The 21037-nt window shown below is 37.1% G+C and overlaps 1 protein-coding gene across 4 annotated transcripts in view; it reads right to left on the bottom strand.

The window, feature by feature from the left end:
* Positions 1-21037, bottom strand: part of ARMC8 (armadillo repeat containing 8) — a 105584-nt gene that overhangs the window by 25564 nt on the left and 58983 nt on the right. For all 4 annotated transcript variants that reach the window (XM_087870219.1, XM_045791844.2, XM_045791846.2 and 1 more), the window contains 3 exons: positions 20016-20111; positions 2923-3005; positions 2529-2610 (listed from right to left, as the gene is read on the bottom strand). In XM_087870219.1, the coding sequence (XP_087726345.1) occupies positions 2529-2610; positions 2923-3005; positions 20016-20111 (261 nt within the window). The remainder of the gene's footprint in view (positions 1-2528; positions 2611-2922; positions 3006-20015; positions 20112-21037) is intronic.

Raw genomic sequence — 21037 nt, 5'->3', positions numbered from 1 at the left:
TATCAGAACCTGTTGTTTCTAAGAGTGAAGCCTTCATAAACACCGCCACTTATATGCAATATCCACGTCAACGAAATCCTGTGCATTTGGGATCAGATCAGGATCAGACTCATGATCCCAAAAGGAATCTTAGAAACTCTTGTTATACAAACTGGAAATGGATCATCACAAAAAACTTCAGAGTTCAATGTATGACCTGCTTTCTTCAGCTAAATCAAGTCTGAAGTTCCCAAGTTAAGAATAAGCAAGAATTACAAAACAGAAATAGTTGTCCTGTATTTTAACTCTCCTGTAAACTGTCAGCTAATTGACAAAGATCAAATTTCATATACTATGCATCCTGACATCTGTGTTTCCCACAACTCCCTCTGAGATCATATAACCCTTCCCTTCCATTGCCCTTCCTTTATCCCTCAGGTACAAAACCTACCCATTTTTTAAGGCCATCCCCATTCCAGAAGCCTCTTTGAAGCCCTTCAGTCAGAAGTCATTCTATCCTCCACTGAATATCCCCAGCCTTTTGTTTGTGACCTCTCCTGGGACCCTTATTACTATCTACTATTCAAATTCTTTGTGCAGCCATGCCAATCTCTTTTTCTATTAACAAATCTAAGCTTCTTGACGGACTAATCTATCTATGGTCTAATTTATTCTGGCCCATGTCAACTGAACGGCACTGCACAAAAGGGGTGCTCAATGAATGTGAATTAAGAAAAATAATCATTTTCCAAAATTATACTATTTAGAATCATTGTTTGAAATAAGTGAGTGCCTACCAAGGCTTTAAAACATTGCTTTGCTTAATACAATTCACTTTAAAAATACTACTTCTTGTTACATAGAGATTAGTGTGCTTTTATTAAGTTTTATTTTCAAATGAGATAACACTTAATGATAAACTAAAATAGAATAGATTCTACGAAAATTTTAAAAGCATTTACTCAACACGGTATAAGATATAACACTGAAACTCAGAAGCTGACATCTAACACTGACCAAATAGAATTTCACCAAAATAAGGAAAAAAATACTCACAAATAAAATTTTTAATTAAAATCTAATGCCTACTTTTCTGTAGTTTGCTAACCAATAGTTGAAAACATGGCAAAGCAAAAGGGTAAAAAAATCAATAAACATGCAAACAGCCTTAAACTAAGAGAAACCTAAAGGTATCCGAAATAAATCACTGATTTACTTCCAAGCTCAAGCTTTTAGTATTATACTCTGTGCAACAAAGTAGTAGTTTGATAGTAACTATACTCACATGTACCCAAGTGTACAAAATCCTTCTAGACTGATCACTAAACTTGTGTCTAGGTAGAACTAGCTAGAAACAATATGTTGCCCCATTTCTGATTCATATGATACAGGGGTACTGAGCTGAGCAATTAGAGAAAATGGCTCCAGATGAAATGTTTGGAAGTTATTTTGGGAACTAGGAAGCATTTTAAAAAATCTTGAATGAACAGAATCAATAAATCGAGATTACATTGCTATGCAAAAGGTGTGATCTAAAACAAGAAAGAGTGCCCATAGCAAAATAGCTTTCCTAAAGAGAGCACTGGTCTAGCTCTTTCCCCCAGTGATCATACCCCACACCCCTTCTATTATAGTCATGAAGACATCCTTATGCTTCCTTCATGGACCATATGTAGTATTTTTGCTCATGCTATTCCTCTCTCTGAAAAATCTTCCTGCCTTCCTTTTTCCTTCAAAGCCCACTTCATATTATTCTTGCCTGAAGCCTTCTCTGACTATTTTCTGCCACAATGATGCCTATACTGTAACCTGAAGCTTTAAGATGAGGGCAAGTGCTCTGTAGTAAAAAAATTCTGGTAGCCTCACTGTACCTAAGAGGTTTTCACAGTAGGTAATGAAAACCAAAAACCAAAACGAAAACCTTAAATAAAAATTTCTGTTGATTAAACGCAAGGTGTGTATGATCACTTAAAAAAAAAAATGGAGACCAAGTTGACCCACGGTTCTGTAATGTATCTGGGGATAATATTAGCAGCAACCTAACACCTCATCTAAGTCTTGATTCAGATTTATTTGACCTAAACCACTTTTTTTTTTTTTTTGGCCCTGAAGGAAAGACATAATACCGAAGAAGTTATTTTCGTGTAGAGAAATAAGAGATAACATTGTGGTAAAAAATACCCAGGAATTGCCAAAAGATTAAGAACATGTTATACCCCCTAAATGACTGATTCCTTTCCTTTCTATAACTAAAAATTAAAGACTCTGGATGAAGCCTAAAGTGTAATACCAAACACACAGGGGATCAGATGAGTAAAGTTTTATTTAATAAAAGAAAACTAGGCATCTGCTTCCCTGTCACGCTTGAGATGCTGACCTTGGAAACACGTTCTGCAGATCTAAAGATGCTTAAAACATCAGAACTGAGGAGATAAATATCCAAAATCCTTCACACAAAACCAGTCATACTCCTAGACCAGGAGTGCTGTCAGCACCTCGGCTCACTATAAAGGCTCTGTGGGAATGGGTGCTACTTGCTTTCTTCTTACCTTCATTAAAGGTTTCCACACAGCGTGATCCTGGAAACTGGTTCGAAGCTGCTGCACAGATCTAGATAAACTGTGCAAACATCTACAAAGAATAATCAAAATTAGCTTCAAAAGAAGCCAAAACTTTTACTTTTCAAACACACTGCTTGGAATTTCAGTAATTACTAATACGCACTTCAAGTATATCTATAGAAAGTGTTAATTCAACTACTTCGGGACTTCATGGGCTTTCCAGGCTAGCTTCTCTGCTAAATGATGTTATACACTGCATAAGTTCACCTGAGAATACTTTCGAGTAACATTTGGATTCTGCGCTTACTTGGTGAAGGTCCGGAAAGGAAACAGGTTAAACACACGGCAAAGGGTTTTTATTCAGACCATTTAAAGCTCATACCTGACGGCAGCTAACCGCACCTTGACACTAGACTCAGACAAGCCAGTCACAATTCGGTCCATCATATTTTCAGTCTCAATGATCTGGAGAAAAAGGTTAATGCTGCATAAATAACAACACAAAGAGGACAAATTTCACTGCTTGTAAATGCAAGTATGTTAACATCCATTAAATGTTGTTTTTAGCAAGAGTTTTTACATCTGGAATAATCATTTTGTTGTAGGGGCAGACAGTTCATCCGAAAGGAAGGACTACCCACTAAGGACTTGCCAGATTGAATGAAAGGCATGAAGGGGCAGATTATGTTTCTTTGTTTATTTTTTAAAATACTTAAAACAATAACTACATAGCATAAATATTGCAGAGGTGTCACATGAACAGTACTGAGAAAAAGTAAAAGATGTAACTGAATTATCATTGGGCAGGTTCCTGCCAGAGTGAGATTCTAGAAAAGTCACGTTTCACACTCAGCCCCTTATGAAATGAAATCTGTGGGTTTCTGACAGAGCCACCCAGTGGCTATTTTCTTACCAAGCAAATGGAAACCATGCTAAATATTTAGAAAAGTAACCCTTGCCATCTTTTTACTGTTAACACTAAGTCCTGTTACATGTAATCACTACGGTCACAAAGTTTTTTTTTAATTTAAAAACAAGATAGTCTACAATTGTCCTTCATTAAGCAATGTATAGATACAAAATACATACTGTGTGGAAGAAATTAAGCTTAACTTGTGTGGTCCTACGGAAAAACCACCTATTAGAAAAAAAGCTAATACAATCACAGCCAGAATGTTAACAAAATAACTAACATTTGTTAAGTACATCTATGTGCTGGGCGTTGTGCTAATAAGCATATTACATTATCTGATTTAACCCTTTTGCAGGCATTATTATGATTATTCTCATCAGCCTATTAGGAAACTGAAGGTTCTAGATGATACAGAGCTTGCCTGGGATCACAAAGCAAAGAGGAGCCCAGGCATCTGACTCCAGAGTCCTGATACTTGGCCACGCTTGTAATACGACCCTAGTTAGAGAAGTACTCCTGTGTTCACAGGGTAGTCCCCAACATGAGTGACACGTTAATGGGAGTCATTACTTCCACCTGGAAAACACCTAGCTGGGAGAACACGTGGGAAGAGCACCTGGGTAGCTTGAAAAAAAAAAAAAAATCCCAGGCCAATTAAATCAGATTCTGTGGAGTGGGTTTCAGGCACCCACTGTTTTTTTTTTTTTTTTTTTTTTTAAAGCTCCTCAGGTAGAGTCCAGTGTGCAGCCAAGGCTGAGGATCACTGACCTAGACTAAAATGAAAGGAGTTAGAAGGCAGACTTCAGAACAGGAAAGGGTGGGAAATCTCCAGATGGTCAAGTCAAATGGGAAGCTAAAACACACTGCTGAAATTAACAGTGATGGGGAGAAAAATATCAACTATTAAGAACATGGAGCCACACTTTAGCTATAGGGTAGGAATGGTAATTTTTATATAGTGATTTGCAGGTTCCAAAGTGACAAAAGAAAACTTACATATTGATCTACTCCTCTCCCCAGACCAAGCCTAATCTCACCCTTACCTTTATGCACATCACTCAGTCCTGTCTTTTAGCCCCTTAGCTCCTGTTTATCTACTCTTGACCCTTACAGACCTTGCTCCCTGACCTGTATGCTTTGCTCACTTAGTAGAGATTCCCCGATTCACTGTTCTCCTACCACACATTCCTGTTCAAACCACTGATACTACAGTGGAAGTCACCAAACCTGGCAGCCTGCTCTCAGTTTATGCCATCCCACCTTGGCGGGACCATCACTGCTGCTCCACCAGCCCTGCACTCATCTGCACAAGCGTCCCCTAGCTCCCAGGATGGTTACTTCCTACTTCAAATTCTCCCACCACCTCATGCCCTAAGTCCCTCTGTGCCTACCTCATTTTTGCAGGGGCCTTGCTTTCTTCCTCGGACACAAGTTGTCTCAACTTCCTTCTTCTCACTAGTATGTCTCCATATTTCTCTTCTTCACTCTTTGCTGAAGTTGGGTACTTCAAGCTCAAAGCCCTTCCGCCTTGATACAGAAACTACTTTTCATACCTCTTTCTTGCATCTTTATTCTGCCCATCCTGTTGGATCCTTCTTGCCCTGCCCCACTGCCTACTTTCACCTCAACTTAAAAGACAGAGTGCCCTAAATTTAACCTCTTTAAGCTATAGTCCTCTCACCCCTTCCCTTCCTTAAATGGACGCATGTCTCAAGGCTCCGCTCATATCTCACTTGACATATATGACACTGCTGGGACTTTAAAATCAGCTTGATATTCCCTAATCTAAAATTCTTTATTCCAAGAATAAAGTGGTGGTGGTGGGAGGTGGGAACCCAAGATTACTCTCCAAGAGCTGAGAAATGCTATTAGACTGGCTCCAGGTGCTTAGGAAACCTGGGCATGGGCAAGAATTTAAAGAAGCTTCTGGATAATGTTTATTGACCACATCCAACGAAAGATGTAAATCTGCCAGGGGACAGGACAAGAGTAGCAATCATTAGGCATATAGATTTGCTCTATAATCCTCACTTGACCTCCCTGGGCCTTCAGTAAAATGAAGGGATAGAGCAATGATTATTCTACCTCCAATCATTTGTAATCAGCATGTAAATGAAAATCATGTTTGTCTGGGCAAAACTATCACGTTATTCAGAAGCAATATGGGAAGATAGAGTAGAAGAGACGAGATAGTACAGGTCTAGTTAGATAAGGGGTCAAAAATTAGGGAGCAGGCAAGTCTAAGGGCAAATAGGGCACAGTTCCTATTTACATGCCCACATTTACTTATTCAGTGAATATCTGAGCGCGCACTGAACGCTAGGCACAGCTTTAAAACTTGAAGATAAAATGGTGAGGGAGAAAGCCCTTGTTCCCACCAAACTTACAGTGTAGGTTAAGCAAGTGCAATTAACTGAATGAGTGCTATGGCACTTGAATCAATGGTAGCAAAAGCACTTTAGGAATGACAAGGGCCATAGGGCTTAAGGCAGACAGAGTGAATTAAGTGTCTACAAAGGTAAGTGGGAAAAACATCTATTCTCAGAATGGCTGGGAAACGGCCATTAATGACCATCCCACAGAATACTGAGGCTTAGGCCAGGCGATAGTGGAGAACTATGTTAGCAGCCAATCATTATAACATTAGAGCAGAGCTTCATGCTTTAAGTTTCCTGGGGGTGTGGTGGCTGGTATTTTGGAGTTGGAGAATAGCTATAAATTGGCTGATAAACCTTTCCCCTGATTTAGGATATAAAACAGTAGGACTAATTGGAGCTATTTTCTCTTTCTGGCACAAGGTGACCCTTCTTAGGTTACAGTCTATCAAAATGTCTGCAAGTAGGAGGCCTGGATTTGTATCCAAACTTGTTGTGGAGGGGCTTTAGTAACCCTGAAAAGCCCACTACTAGAATGACTGGTCCACCTTCTCCATCAAGATACCAGCCTGGGAGAAAAAGGTGAAAATAATGCAAAATCAGAATGTGAACCTAGGATTCCAATCCAAAAAGGTATCTTGAAAGGCTATGTGAATGAGCAACAAGATCAAACTGTGGTTTTGTATTCTTGAGACCATCTAAGCAGGGATAAAAGGAGCAGTATAGTGAATACACTGACCAAAATAAAGATATACAAATGTGATTATGACACAGAGAAAGGTCTGGAATCACATTCAGAGAAAAACTTTCATGTCAGCTGAAAAGGAGTTGGCAGTGGCTGTTGCCATAGATCTTTGACCCACTGAAGGTCTAACAGAGCATCAGATAACTTTTTAGACCTGGGTCGGAAAGCCAAGCACAATAAAACATGTTCTCCGTGGTGCCTTTCAACAGCCCCAGCACTGTGCTACAAAGCCTTGATAATGATAGAGAGCCAAGTACTAGCCCCTATAAAGCATCTTAGGTCTTTCCAGAATATAAGAGCAATGTCAAGTGAAGCTTGAAGTTGTTCTGCCTTATGGTTTTGGCTGGAGATTCCTCAGCCATAGTTCAGCAAATATACCCTGCGGCATGGCTTGTTGAATTTGTTCTAAAAAAAAAAAAAAAAAAGGAAGGAAGGAAGGAAAGAAAGAAGAAAGAAAGAAGGAAAGGCGGGCCAGTAGGCCCTCTGTTACACACACTGTGCCTGGCCGGGAGTGTAAGTGGTGGACTGAATCTTCAGAGTGGAGGCGCCATTTCTCTTTCTCTGCTCTTCTAGGGGCCTGGGTTGTAAATTTAACTACAGAATTAAATCACAGAAAAATGCTGCATCATAAACTGACCAAGTTTTAGGTCAATGGACCAGGTGTTATGCTTTCTCTCTGCTGGTGTCTTCAGTCTTCGTGACTACATGCTTTTGCTAAGCTTTTTTCTCTGATATTGTAGCTCTTGCAGAGGTAGAAGAGGATCTGAGGCCCCTGCCATTGGGGCAGGAGAACCCTATGTATCACCTGTGAGAGAAAAGGGCAGTAAGCCTAGAGGGTCATGGGGAAAATGCAGAACCCAGATAACCTAAGGTTCATGGCACACACGGGAATGTTAATTAGATGAAAATGGCCCTGGCTTACAAGGGAATTCCCTAGCCCTCCATGAGCGCTAGCAGATTCATACCTTAGTTGTGCCCAAGTCATATACCATCTGTTCCTCAGAGCACATGAAGAATTTGGAAGAGTCAGAGTTAAAAACAAGGTCCAACTATTCTTCCAGCATGACCGAGGATGAAGCATTTTCCAGGTACTAGCAACTTCAGATTGGACCTTGAACTCTGATCAACACAGGTCAAGCAGAGGATGTAAAAACCAGGCAGATTCTTAGTGGTGTCAAGAAACTTCTCAGACAATTCAAAGTGGGTGGGCTTGGAGTCAAGGGAGTTGGATGGTAAAGTGGGCATTTTCTTAATGTCAACTATTTATACTAATGTGCACAATGGCCAGGCAAATACAATTTAATTCCAGGTAGACTTTTGTGAAAGTTTCCCAGAAAGTCTTCACAGAGGATGATAGGAGAGAACTGGCTAGAAAGAGTAAAGACTTGGAATCAAACTTTGTAAGTCAGAAGAGGCAGATCTAAGATCTAAACAGATAAGGTAGCAAATCCAGAAAGTCTAGTTAAAGCAGCAGAGACTAAGCAGCCAGGCAGGATGCAGAACAAGGAGGTCAGGAACAAAGAGTAGGTCTGGCAAGGAAAAAGGATCTACAATGGACACTGCACCTGTTGGGTGTGGATGGCAACCCTTTCGATTCGTAAGTGTCAATGTAGATGAGTCCCGGGATACACACTTGAGTCTTTCTGACCAGGAGCCAACTATTTAAGGTCCAGCCCCTCATAAAACATCTTTTTTTAAGCTGATGAGCCCTATGAACACAAGGTCTGTTGTCAATACAGTCAAGAGACTGGTTTCAGAAGATGTGGTCCATATAGACAATGGAATATTACTCAGCTATCAGAAAGAATGATTTCTCAACATTTGCTGCAACATGGACGGCACTGGAGGAGATAATGCTAAGTGAAATAAGTCAAGCAGAGAAAGACAATTATCATATCATTTCTCTCATCTATGGAACATAAGAACTAGGAAGATAGGTAGGAGAAGAAAGGGATAAAGAAAGGGCGGGGGGATTCAGAAGGGGGAATGAAGCATGAGAGACTATGGACTCTGAGAAACAAACTGAGGGCTTCAGAGGGGATGGGGGTGGGGGAATGGGATAGGCTGGTGATGGGTAGTAAGGAGGGCACATATTGCATGGTGCACTGGGTGTTATACGCAACTAATGAATCATGGAACTTTACATCAAAAACCAGGGATGTACTGTATGGTGACTGACATAATACAATAAAAAAATATTATTAAAAAAAAGAGACTGGTTTCAGAAACAGGGTAGAGGCTGGGGAGGAAGAGGAGGGGTTATGAGATAACAAGGTAGATGCTAGAGTGAGATAAGCATGTACAACCAGCTTATTTGGTAGCCTGAGTATGATCAATAGGCACCTGAGGTGGGATCCACTTCTAAAAATGGAAAACCAAACTTTCCCTAGGTTTTAGGAAGTGACCATACTGATTTTACCACAAAATACTTAACTAAAAGACATGATACCATGGACATCATGGAAATGCACTTAATATTTCTAATTCCTAAGTACATCCTTATACCAATTCCTTTATTAAAACAAAAAAGCAAAACAAACACTCCCCAACAGCACATGGCCTTCCACGAATCAAGCAAGGGGCAGCTGCAATGCTTGGTCCTAAAGAGGTTCACCTGGGAACCCAATTCCCCTACTGCATTCTTCTCAACGCCACTGATGGCAGCAGACATAGCTATCCGAAGGAATTAAATACATGTATGGTTAAGTTTTTAGCTGAATAATGTTAAGGGGTTTTAAAAATAAACTCATCCAACTTCTTCAGTTCATCAATGAGGTCTCTGCAATTCAGGAAGATTAAGTCACTGATAAAGGTTCTCCAAGCAAACTGGGGCAGTGGCAGGTCTCCACTGGGTTTTCTTACTTCTAGTGTAAGGTCCCTTCCAATTGATGTGCTTAAGGATAAGATTTTTGTTTAGCCTTAGTAACTAAAAATTGAGATCTGACTTGGAAAACTGGGGAAAAGGAGTAGATAAAGAGTTATCAGTGCTTAAAAAAAAGAAAAAGAAAAAGTTATCAGTGCTGTGGAAACTACAGCCTATATACTGACATCCTAGGCCAATAAAAATCAGTATGCTATATAGGAGAGCTCATCATTAATAAACTGAAATGACAAAGGGGGGAAAAAAAAACCAGGCACAATTCACAGGGCCCCCAAAGAGAGAAAATAACAAATCAATGATTCAACTTTGGTTAAGGGTAAACATGCAAAGGTCAGAGAGAATGGAAGCCAATGAAGAAAAGGTAAGCCAAGGAAACACAGAAAAAAGCCGCAAGAGTGAGTTTCACTGACTCTTCAATTCAATTCCCTGATGATTTGATCTCCATTCTAGAATCAGCATCTAGCTTCCGTAGACTCTAACTAAACAGAACTAATATTCTACTGTTCTCAGGCCATAAGCCCCATCTGTTCTGGATGAGAACTGTAGGCTTTCCCACTCACAGTCTATTCCACGTAATATCTTTGCCATTGCTCCAATGTAAGATTTTGACATTTTCCTCAAATAGTTTTAAAATAAAGGGTAGTTTTTTACCAAAGGCTCTTTTTTTTCTAAAAGATACACAGCTTCTCTTAGGACAAATAACTCATCAACCCATTATATTCCTGAGTCTCAGTGAACATTTTACAAAGTATTTCCTCCCTTCTCTCAGTCTTCCATTGTTATCCACTCCCACGTTCATACCAAATTTCTCTAACTCCATGATCTTGGGACACAAGGGGTGGGAGGAAATAGTTACTTCTCTCAGCCAGAGAAGTAAAAGACAAAACATCCTAAGAGTTGATCTACAGGGCCTCCTTTTGGTCCTTCTTCTTGAAGGCATTGAATTAAATTAACAGCTAACCCTCTTACAGGCCTAATGGGAATGGTATCACTTCTCTTTGGGAGTGGAGGACAAAGAGGAGAGCATTATTATGGTGGGCCCATTCTTAAGCTTCTAGATTTCGTTCTTGTTTTTAGGTCTCTTTAAGTGGTATTTTGTAATTTCTACCTTAGGACCCTTTTCTTAATAGCTGAGCAGCTTATTAAATGTTCACTTATGTTAAATGTTTAGGAAAAATACTCAAAGTTCTAAACTTTTCTACGCTTTGGAAAGAAGTTGGTCCAACTTCTCCTTCCCCTAAAACCAAACACACTGTGTCAGAAATACTTATGATGTCTAAAAATAGATCAACACTTTATCAAAAAATATTTCTCTGCATATAAAAGTTCAATTTTTAAAGCTCAATCATCAGCTTAATGGCAGAACAGAACATAGATAACTGAATTCTTTCATTTCAGCACATAAAAAAGCCATTAAAAATTACTTTAAATAATAGGACTAGAAACTTCCTCTCCACATTTTACTGTTTTCAAGGGATCTGAATGACGCACTGCCCCAAGAACTGTGCAACACAATGGCCCCGCTCAGTCCCTACTCCTCTCTATACACAGCTATGCATGCAACAGTCTTAATTATCCTGTAGGCTGGCTGGCCGAATTTTCATGTTCAGACATACACAATTTACTCAGTAAATACAAGCACAGCATCTACTATTTGTCAGGTACTGCTTCTATGGAGTTTACATTCTGGTTACAAACACTGTAGTTTGACAAGGGATAACTATTAAAAGAAGACACAAGGATTTCAAAATGTTGCCTTAAGTTTAAATCTACTCTATAAGGAAGCTATCTACAAAATAAAATGCTGAAACAGTACCTCTATGACATCATTCATTCTGGATGCTTCTAAAACATTAGTTTATAATATAATCACATCTAGACAGTGCCCTTAGAAAAACATTTCCAATTGATGTAGAAGAAGAGAGAGATGAAGATCCTTCATTCTGTGGGTCAAAACTTCTTTATTATAATTTTTTTTATTATATTATGTTAGTCACCATACAGTACATCCCTGGCTTTTTGATGTAAAGTTCAATGATTGATTAGTTGCGTATAACACCCAGTGCACCATGCAATACGTGCCCTCCTTACTACCCATCACCAGCCTATCCCATTCCCCCACCCCCCTCCCCTCTGAAGCCCTCAGTTTGTTTCTCAGAGTCCAAACTTCTGAAACAACTTATTTTAATATTTTGGAAGAAGGTGAGAATGTTTTCAAATAAACTCTTATTTTAGATGAGACTATTATATAAAGGGATGGACTCTTCCAGATTCACCCATAATGGGCTAAAATTACAGCCATATCTTAATCATAGCTGGCTGTACTGATCACAGCAAAACTGGCTTTCAATGTGGACAGCACTTTTTATTGCACACGAGGCCCTGGAATTACTACATAGCAATTTACTGTCTCATTTCCTTAACGACTTTAAATTATGAGCTCCTAAAAGGTACACACCAGTCTTCTTCAATCCTGGACACACAGGAGGAGGTCCGTATCATAAATGCCAGATGAATAAATATAGTTAAAGCATCTCACTACCTACTTTGTACCAAAAACTATTTGAGACACATTTTCTGAATCCGATGCTTTGCAACCAGCTAATAAAAGCTATTAAGTTCTCTCAATTTACAGCATTTTCTTTCTCAACTACTTTGACTATCGCACATTCTCCTGTGAATTTTCTTGCCATTTCATACCATAATTTGGCTCGAGTAATGGTATTTAACTTTACATGAGTAAAATAACAGTTAACAGCATGGGTTTTGGAGTCAGAGACTGGGATATGATGTAGGTGGTACCACTTACTATCTGGGTGTCCTGGTCAAATTGCTTATTTCCTGATCTGCAACAGCTATCTCACAGAGTTATATGAGATTTACGGGTGATAACGTGCTAATGCCTAGCACCATGTCTAGCACATAGTAAGTGCTCAATAAATGGTAGCAGTTATGTTAAAACTAGGTTTTCTAAACAGATGCTCTCTTGATGTTCATATCTGAGTTATATAATTTTTCCATGCCCCCATACCACGTAACCCAATGCTTTGTATGTCACAAAGGTTGAATAGATGTTTGCTTAATACATGAACTGGATCTTTATCTTTCTCTTTGGCATGGTGAAAAATCTTATTCAGGCAACTTTGCTAACCAATACACAGAGCCTAATAATGTTTCCTACCATAACCCAATGTACAGCTATTATCCAATTTGTCTGGGGTCCATTATATGCCAAAATCATTCAAACAAGGGAATCAGCATGTAGAAAAGTATCCAGTGACAATGTCATATCATCAACACTTGATAATGCCTCTCTCTCAGGAAGTTAGACAATTGATCTCTCCCTCCCCTGGCTTTGCTATGGCCCCATTTCTTTCTATAGTTCATTACAAAGAGGCAAACAGGAAATGCAGTTTTTTACCACACTGGTTTACGGTCATTTATATTTAGCTATGCATTATTAGCACAGGGTGGGCAAACTTATATTTCAGGGCTTTGTGGCATATGATTGTGTCACCAATTATTCAACCTGCCACTGTAGAGCAAAACAGCCACAGGCAACACATAAACAAATCAACATGGCTATATTCCAATAAAACTTTATGAACATTTTATCAATTATGTTCAATAAAGCTGACAAAAAGTAGAGAAAAAACACTCTATGGACATAAATTTGAATTTAATTTACTTTTCAAACGTCGGGAAATATGCTTTTGATTTTTTCCCCACCAACCATATAAAAATGCAAAAACCATTCTGAACTGGCAGGTTATAGAATTATTACATAAGTACTAAGTACCTACAGGTATAGTTTGCCAAGTCCTGTGCTAGCATTTATAATCACAGGGAAAGGTGTAGTAGCAATGGTCCTCGTTCCTCATCACAAACTCAATTTTCTCAAGGTCTACTACTCCACAAATATTATATCATCCCAAACATTTCATTCATTTCCAGACAGAACATTCTGAAAACCCAACTCAGTCACTAATTCTAGTTCTACAAATCTCATAAAGATATTTTAACCCATCTCTTGGTTTATATCTGCCTTAGATTGTAAACAACAAACTAACCAACTTGTACTTGACATTTTGAGAACAAGAATTATAATTCAATGGTTTATGAAACTATAATAACACAATAATATAATATTCAATTTTATGTCTCCATTTAATGAAACTCTGAAATAAAAATTCATTACTTGATTTTATAAATACCTCTATTATGTATATAGCATTATCACTCCCAGGTTTGCTTCTTTCAGTATGCTGAAGGCCAACGGTCTCAATACTGTGGGCAAGTAGCAAAACCTGGTACAGTCATGGTTAACTCTTTAAAAATACTTACCATCATGAAAGAATGTTGCAGAGTTCATTTAAAATTCTTTGGTAGATTAGCCTTAAGAAGATAACTAACAATTTAACCACGGATTAAGTCATGGAATTCTCAATTCTGCATGAATTTGCTATTATTCAGTAGCAAAGCCAAGTTCTGAAGGGTGCCACTTCTGTGGTACCGTTGAAAACCTTCAAAATGTTCGTTTCAGGCTTTTGTTTCAACATGCAGGCTAAGGCTCAGAAATAATTCCTTCCATCTGCCTGATTTCATGGCAGAGACAAACAAATACAGAATTCTGGCACTGTGCCTTTTAAATGACCATTTAAAATTACTGAACTTTGCAAAAATATTTAAAAATATAAATTCATGGTATAATTATACTGTTACCTAGAAAACCAACTAGTAATAAAATCAAGCTACAACCAATGATAAAAATGTTCAAAGGTGAAATGCTTAAGCAAGTTTTTCATAGCAGAAAGATATTAGGAAAAACTGACCTGTATTTATAAATATATTTTAAAATCTTGTAAAATACAGAAGAACTTACATTTGTTCAAAATTTGAACATATATATTTGGGATATGATTTGATACAAATGATGACCCTTTGGAGAAATGACATCTGAGGCAACAATGGACGGCAGCACTTAGATAACCAAAGTCAGGCAAAACTTGGCCTCTTCACTTTTCTAAAGACAGCTGTTACCTAAGATTTCAAACAATTATTGATTTATATTGTAATATTCTACTTAACTCCAAGAAAAAATCAGATTTGGTGCTTGGAGAACAAGCTATAGCTATAGCATCAAAAAGTTTTAAAAACCAGTATTTTATATATGTTTTAAAATATAAGAGTAAAAATACATCTTCTGCTTAATGAGAGATAAACTAAAGAAAGGGCCTATGCTTCTGAAGTATAAATATTCTTTTTACTTAAATGAATAATAGTTTTGGAAATTTATAGCATAAACATCAGTATCTTCATTGCAAACTTTGTTTTTATTTATGCTCCAATGCTGTTCAGCTCTTCTAATACACTTAAAAATACATATTTATTTTTAATCATCCAATGAAGTCATTTAAGATATTCTAACAAATGCTTCCATTTATTGAGCACCTACAGGCACCCTGCTAAATATTTTAAATACATTAGATCTCACCCTCACAATGACCCTGCAGATATAACTTCCTTTGCTGGGGAAAAGAGGGTGGGAGACAAATTATCCTTCTTTTCCTTTTCCTTTCTTATTTTTCTCTGCCTTAAAAACAAAACAAAACAAACAAAAAAACCCACTGTTCAGTTGGGAAAAGAAAAAACACCTCCCCCTTGGCTACTTTCTTCACATTTATCATGTAAAACACCTGTGACTGGATGATTTTTCCCCCCACAAGAAACAAAAACTTAAGACTTCATGTTTTCAATTCTTGAAAATATAAAAGGCATTTAGAAAACATTAAAAATAACAAAAATATTAAATTATTAATTTGTAAATTGATTCAAGGATAGCTATATTGATATCACCATGTCCACTTTAATTGGTTCCCAATAATTCTTTGAGCCCCTAGCAAATTATCTTACTGTTCATTTCTTTCCTCTGACTTACTGAGGTTTTATTATAAATGCTGAGTTTTAAGGCTGTGTTTTACTGCTCTTTATCTCCCTCTGCTTTCCCTCCCCCACTGGACAATGTTTATACAATATAGGAAGTTCAATCAATCTATGTAGAATCAAATTACTCATCTTAAAAATCTGACATTCATTAATGGGGAGATAATATTTTATACAGATGTATATTACTTTACAGAATAGGCTGATTCCCAAGAGTCAGGCTAATTCTTAAAAACCAAATCATATTTTTATCTCTACGGGGAAAAAAAATTGATCCAGATTCACACTTATGAATGTTATAAATTTTTTAAACTCATATGTTTAGACAGCAAAAAAACCCCTAAGAAATAATGGTAAAAATCATTTCAAACTTAAACAACTACCATACCATGAAACACGTTCTCTTCGATCTATTATCAAAGTGAGAAGACACACCCTTGGGATTGTCTGCCTTTTGAAAAATGGGAGTTTCTTGCATTTTCTCTATGTTAAATATTGTGAAACCCCTTCCCTATATGATCAGATATAGATTTCTTGTATTTTAAAGCTCATGTCTTCACATATCTGTGTAACTGCTAATAAAGTTATGTAAGTTCTCAATGCAGAAAGGCCCATATATAATTGCATTAAGGGTGCTTAATAATGCAATTTTGCAATATGGTTCACTCATTCATTTGTCTATTTGTTCATTTTCTTCATTCATTTTTTTCATCTATTCATTCTTCAAATATGTATTAAGTGCCAACTACGCACCTGGCAATGTTGTAGATGCTGGGAATACAGTGATGAGCAAAACACAAAAAATCCCTGCCCTCATGGAGCTTACATTCTAGTTCCTCAAAAGGGATCTGCAGCTAAAATATAAGTACTCAAAATCCAAGAAGGAAAACTTTCTGAAAGGCTCCATCAGTCAAATACCTCAAAGGAGCAAAGGCTACAATAGTACTACATTTAACATTTGTAATGCGTCTTATTTTTATCAAAAGTAAAATCACATCATGTTAAGTTTATTAATTTCCTTGAATTTTAATTTATATTTACTACTTCTAATTTTCCTCAATTTACACCTTCTGATAAATTCTACTAGTTCCTTGGAGAGAGTAAAAGAGAAACAATCCTTTTAAATTTCCAACCTAATTGATGATATCAATTGATATCAATTGATGATATCAATCAATAGGTATCAATCAAGTGATGGTCTTCACAGAGCAATTTTTTTATTATAAAGGAATTGGCTTCACAATTACAGGACTGTTTGCCACTGCTGCCTCTGCAGGACTTAACCACTGACTGGAGTTTTGATGGCGGATGCCAGTATTTGAAATAATCTTAGGTATCTTAACTTCTTTCTTTTGTTACTGTCCCATTAACTGATCATATGCTTCTTAGTCAGCATTAACCTGTGGCAAAGGCTATCAATAGAAACTAGACTTGGCCCACGGCAGAGACTACAGCTAATCTTCACCTGGCATTGCTGTCAGTGCACTTACTGCTAACGTGCTCTGGACCCTTCTTCCACCGAGCTCTCAATTGCTGCCTCTGCCCTTGCTTTCTCCGACCAAAATCACTGAATTATTCTAAGTTGAATATGGCCAGGCCACATCTGTTGTCAAGCTCAGTGGTCCTTCATCTTTTCTTAGGCTTCTCCCTCTTTATGTCACAGCCAAGAGTAATGTTTCCCACTCTCGCCTGCAAAACTTGTCCACCCTCCTTCACTTTCTAACAGGACACTGTGGAAAACAGGGAAATTTATAAGAATGCCACAGAGTGACTAAGGATGCAAAGCCAGGAATCTGGATACCAACTTTGCTCTGCACAGAAGGATACAGAAAGATCCACGCATATTAAAGGAAATGCCACTCTGTGTATGGTTCCTGTATTTTCATTTCTATATTTATTCAACAAATATTTATTGAGTGCTTATTAGGTTCCAAGGACTGTTACACAGTTGGTTTATTTTAATGGGAATCCACCAACACTGCTCCAACGCAGGAGTGGTAAACGTCTGATCTACAGGTCATGTTCAGTCGTTAGCTTAATTTTTTCTAGCCCAGAGAGAAGGATCAAGAGATGGAATCACAGCAGGCCTTTAGAAATCTTTAGAAGAAGACAGACTAAATGTATGAAGAGAGAAGGCCTGTATGTTTCTCCTTTATTGCTGTGTATACCTGTCTCTACCTCTTTACTCTAGTTTTCTCTTCTTCATTCTGCCTCATTTCTTTAACTGGCCATTATAGGGCAATGGGATATATAGGTTATCTCCTGTATTTACTGAATTACATTCCCATTTTTAATTTAAAAGGCAGATCAAATTAACACTTCATATTTTTATCCTAAAACAAAAAGCCTTTTTGTTGCTTTTGTTTGGAGGAGTGGGGAAAACACGTCTACAGTCCTTGACATTTCTTTCACAGAGTCTCCACTCATTAACTCAATGAACTGAAATTCCATCTTGGCAAGCATAAATATCGCATTAAAAAATAAAACAATAATAAACATTGTACTTCAAGAATCTACACAAAAAAGGAATACAAAGTTTATAAGGCATATGTGTAAAAGGTAAATAAATATTTCATGGAGAAAGTAAATAAAAATCTATCCAGATAATTATTTCGACAAAAAAATGGAATAGAAATAAATGCATTCAAAGGAAGAGATATTATTTTATCATTTTTTATACACTGAAAATAAGGATTCTCCACTCCTAAGAACCATTTTCATGCAGATTTTATCACAAAATTATTTTATATTTTCCATTTTACAATTTCTCTCTTCAGTAGTTGCTATAAACTATAAATTATTCAAACATTTAATTTCCCAGGAGTAAATATCTTTCTAAAAACTCTATATAATCCCCATTACATAAGAACGTTACAGTATCTTCTCTTCACCACACACAAAAAAACTATAATAATTATAACTTATTCTTTATTTGTCATCTTTCTACAGAAATTATCAGGATTTAGCCTTACCAGGAAATTATACACATTATGAATACAAGTTTTAATAGACTACTGATCAGACTATTATGTTGCAAGTATTTCTAGAACATGATATCACAAATTAAGTCATTAATTCCAAAACAATAGTTTATTAACAAAAAAGTACAAAGAAGTACAAATGGACATCCTATTTCCCCCCATTATGGTCCATCTATCTATCTCCCTTTCAGTCCATGGTACAGCCTTCTTGAGCTAAAAGAATAGATAAAATACTTCTCTTTCCAATGGGCCTAATAACCATCCAAACCCCAATCATTATGTGTTTAAGTTATACAGTCCATGTCAATTTTTTAAAAAATGTTTTATCTATATGAGTTGCCATAAAAGCATCTTCCCTTGCAATATACCACATACCTAAACTGAATGAAACATATCAGTATCAATATCCATAAATCATGCTTACACATAGAGAATATTAGATCATTAGTATGTTTGCCTTGAAGTAACAGATTACAAATGAAAGCTTGAAGTGTCAAAAAGGATTTTCATAGATATTTATACTAAAACTTCAAGTCAAAAACTTCTTAACTGAACTAAATTGAGGTACATGGAAAACATTCAGTTTAGTTGTGTTTTTTGCACTGGTTTTTAAATCAAAGCTACTCACATATCTAATCTCTCTGCTATTATTTCAATTTTCTTCAATAATGGTTCCTTTTCAATTTATTTCAATAAACCTACAGTTTTTCCATACTTCTCTCTCTACAAACCCAAAGTACTTCTCTGAATCATGGTAAATTCCCAATACTTATTGACTTTCCTCACGGGGCTATAGATGGGAGATACAATCAATCACCATGTTTCAATAAATAATGCCCAATTGGCTCTTTTTGCTATAATTCATCAAGACAGAATATGTGGATTAATTTACTGATGTTCCTAGAAGCCATGTGTAAAATTTACTAGATGATGTATTTTTTTGAGTGGTAATCTCCAGCCTTTTGGTTTGTGGAGGCAGCCAGGTCAGAGCTTATCACTCTACTTTAGTCCCTGCTTAGAACTACTCTATAAGGAACATGAATTCAGTGTTAGACTAAGCTGTAGTAACATAAGGTGCTAGACCAGAGATACATTTTTTGGGAACTGGAAAATTCAGATGACCACTCACTAAACATAAAATCATTATTCCACAAAGATTTTATTCACATCAAACTTGCACAGTAGCAAAAAAAAAAAAAATCAAAACATAACTAAACCACATATCAAAGAACAATATACAATAAAGATTTGAATTTCTCAATGGCATTGGAAAGTTTTTCCATAAATAACATTTACAATTCTAGTGTTAGATCTTTCAAGGTGTCTGAAGCTTCACAGTGCTAGAATTGATTTTTATCAGAACACATGCAAAAATGTGCAACATAATAATTCATATTAATGACAGAAAAAAGCACGCCAGTTATTTGTCATTCCAGCACGGCCATGCCACTCTATGTTCTAAAAACAAACAACCCCCCAAATCCGGGTCCCATTCATTCTTCAATTACGCCTTTAGTCACTCTGCTTTATTATATTCAAACAGTCACTGTTAGTGCTCTTCACCACGACTTTCAGGTTGACGTCACTCCCTGCCTGCTGGCTGTCAGGACTGGGGGACGCCCCTCTCCCAGACTCACCTTCTTCCGGATGTCTTCATCGTTTGCTCCTAGAGAGGCATAGAGCTTGAATGCAGCCTGGCGGAGTTCATGAGCGTGTTTTAAGTCATGATCAAGCTATGGAACGGAAAAAAGGCATATTGCAACTCAGTCCACAAATCTAATTTTCAATAAAACTGACTAGAGTTAAAAATTTTTGAAAAAGAATTTTAACAACTATTAAGATAATAATGCTCTCATTGAATTCCTGGTTATTTCTGGTTCTGTTCACATATGACTGAGACTTGGCTGTGTTTGTGTCAGTAAGAATGCGTGCAGCCTGCTTCTGTCTAAAAGCGAACACCACAACATTCAACACTGGTACATGAAAAGTCTTTGTGAACCTTTGACCCTTAAAAATGCAGTGCTCCCAGATGGTAGCTTTAGTGGCACTGATGCATGTTTGCACCAGCTCTCTGAAATGCTCTCCTCAAAAACCAGGCACTCAGGCCTTTCTAGCCCCCAGACTACAGCTGATCATGTGAGTGCTGCTGCAACAGGGTCTCTAGGAGGTTTTCTTAAACACTAACAGCAGTGCTAGCCCAATTTCAGCATTTAACAAGATTTTAGAAAGAGGGAAACCTTTGTGAAAAACCTTAATAAACAATATACCATGGTAGTCATTACTATGTTATCTATTACAATTACCTGAGATTTATGTTCAGAGGTTTTTTGATAAGTTTAAGGTTACTTGGTATGAAATAATTAGTGCTATTGTTCCACATGCACAACTAGCTAGGTTATCAGTTCTTCTGTAAACCTGATTTATCACTAAACTACCACTAAAATGAAACAGAAGCATGTTCTCACAACACTTTCAATGACTAAATATGAGTCAGTAAATATATAAGGCATATCAATAATGCAAATAATTTTATAACCAATTCACCCAAAAGACTACCACTCTAAATGAGTTGCCTTGGAAAGGTTCACCTTTATGTAATGATATAAGTATTGTTTATAACATTCTGAGACCCTCTTCCGAAACTTCCTAAAGAGCTAAG

This window comes from Ursus americanus, chromosome 20 (genome assembly GCF_024610735.1).
Source record: "Ursus americanus isolate L20-20 chromosome 20, mUrsAme1.1.p, whole genome shotgun sequence".
NCBI lineage: Eukaryota > Metazoa > Chordata > Mammalia > Carnivora > Ursidae > Ursus > Ursus americanus.
The sequence above is the reverse complement of the archived record's forward strand: the minus strand, read 5'-3'. Positions and strand labels throughout refer to the sequence as shown.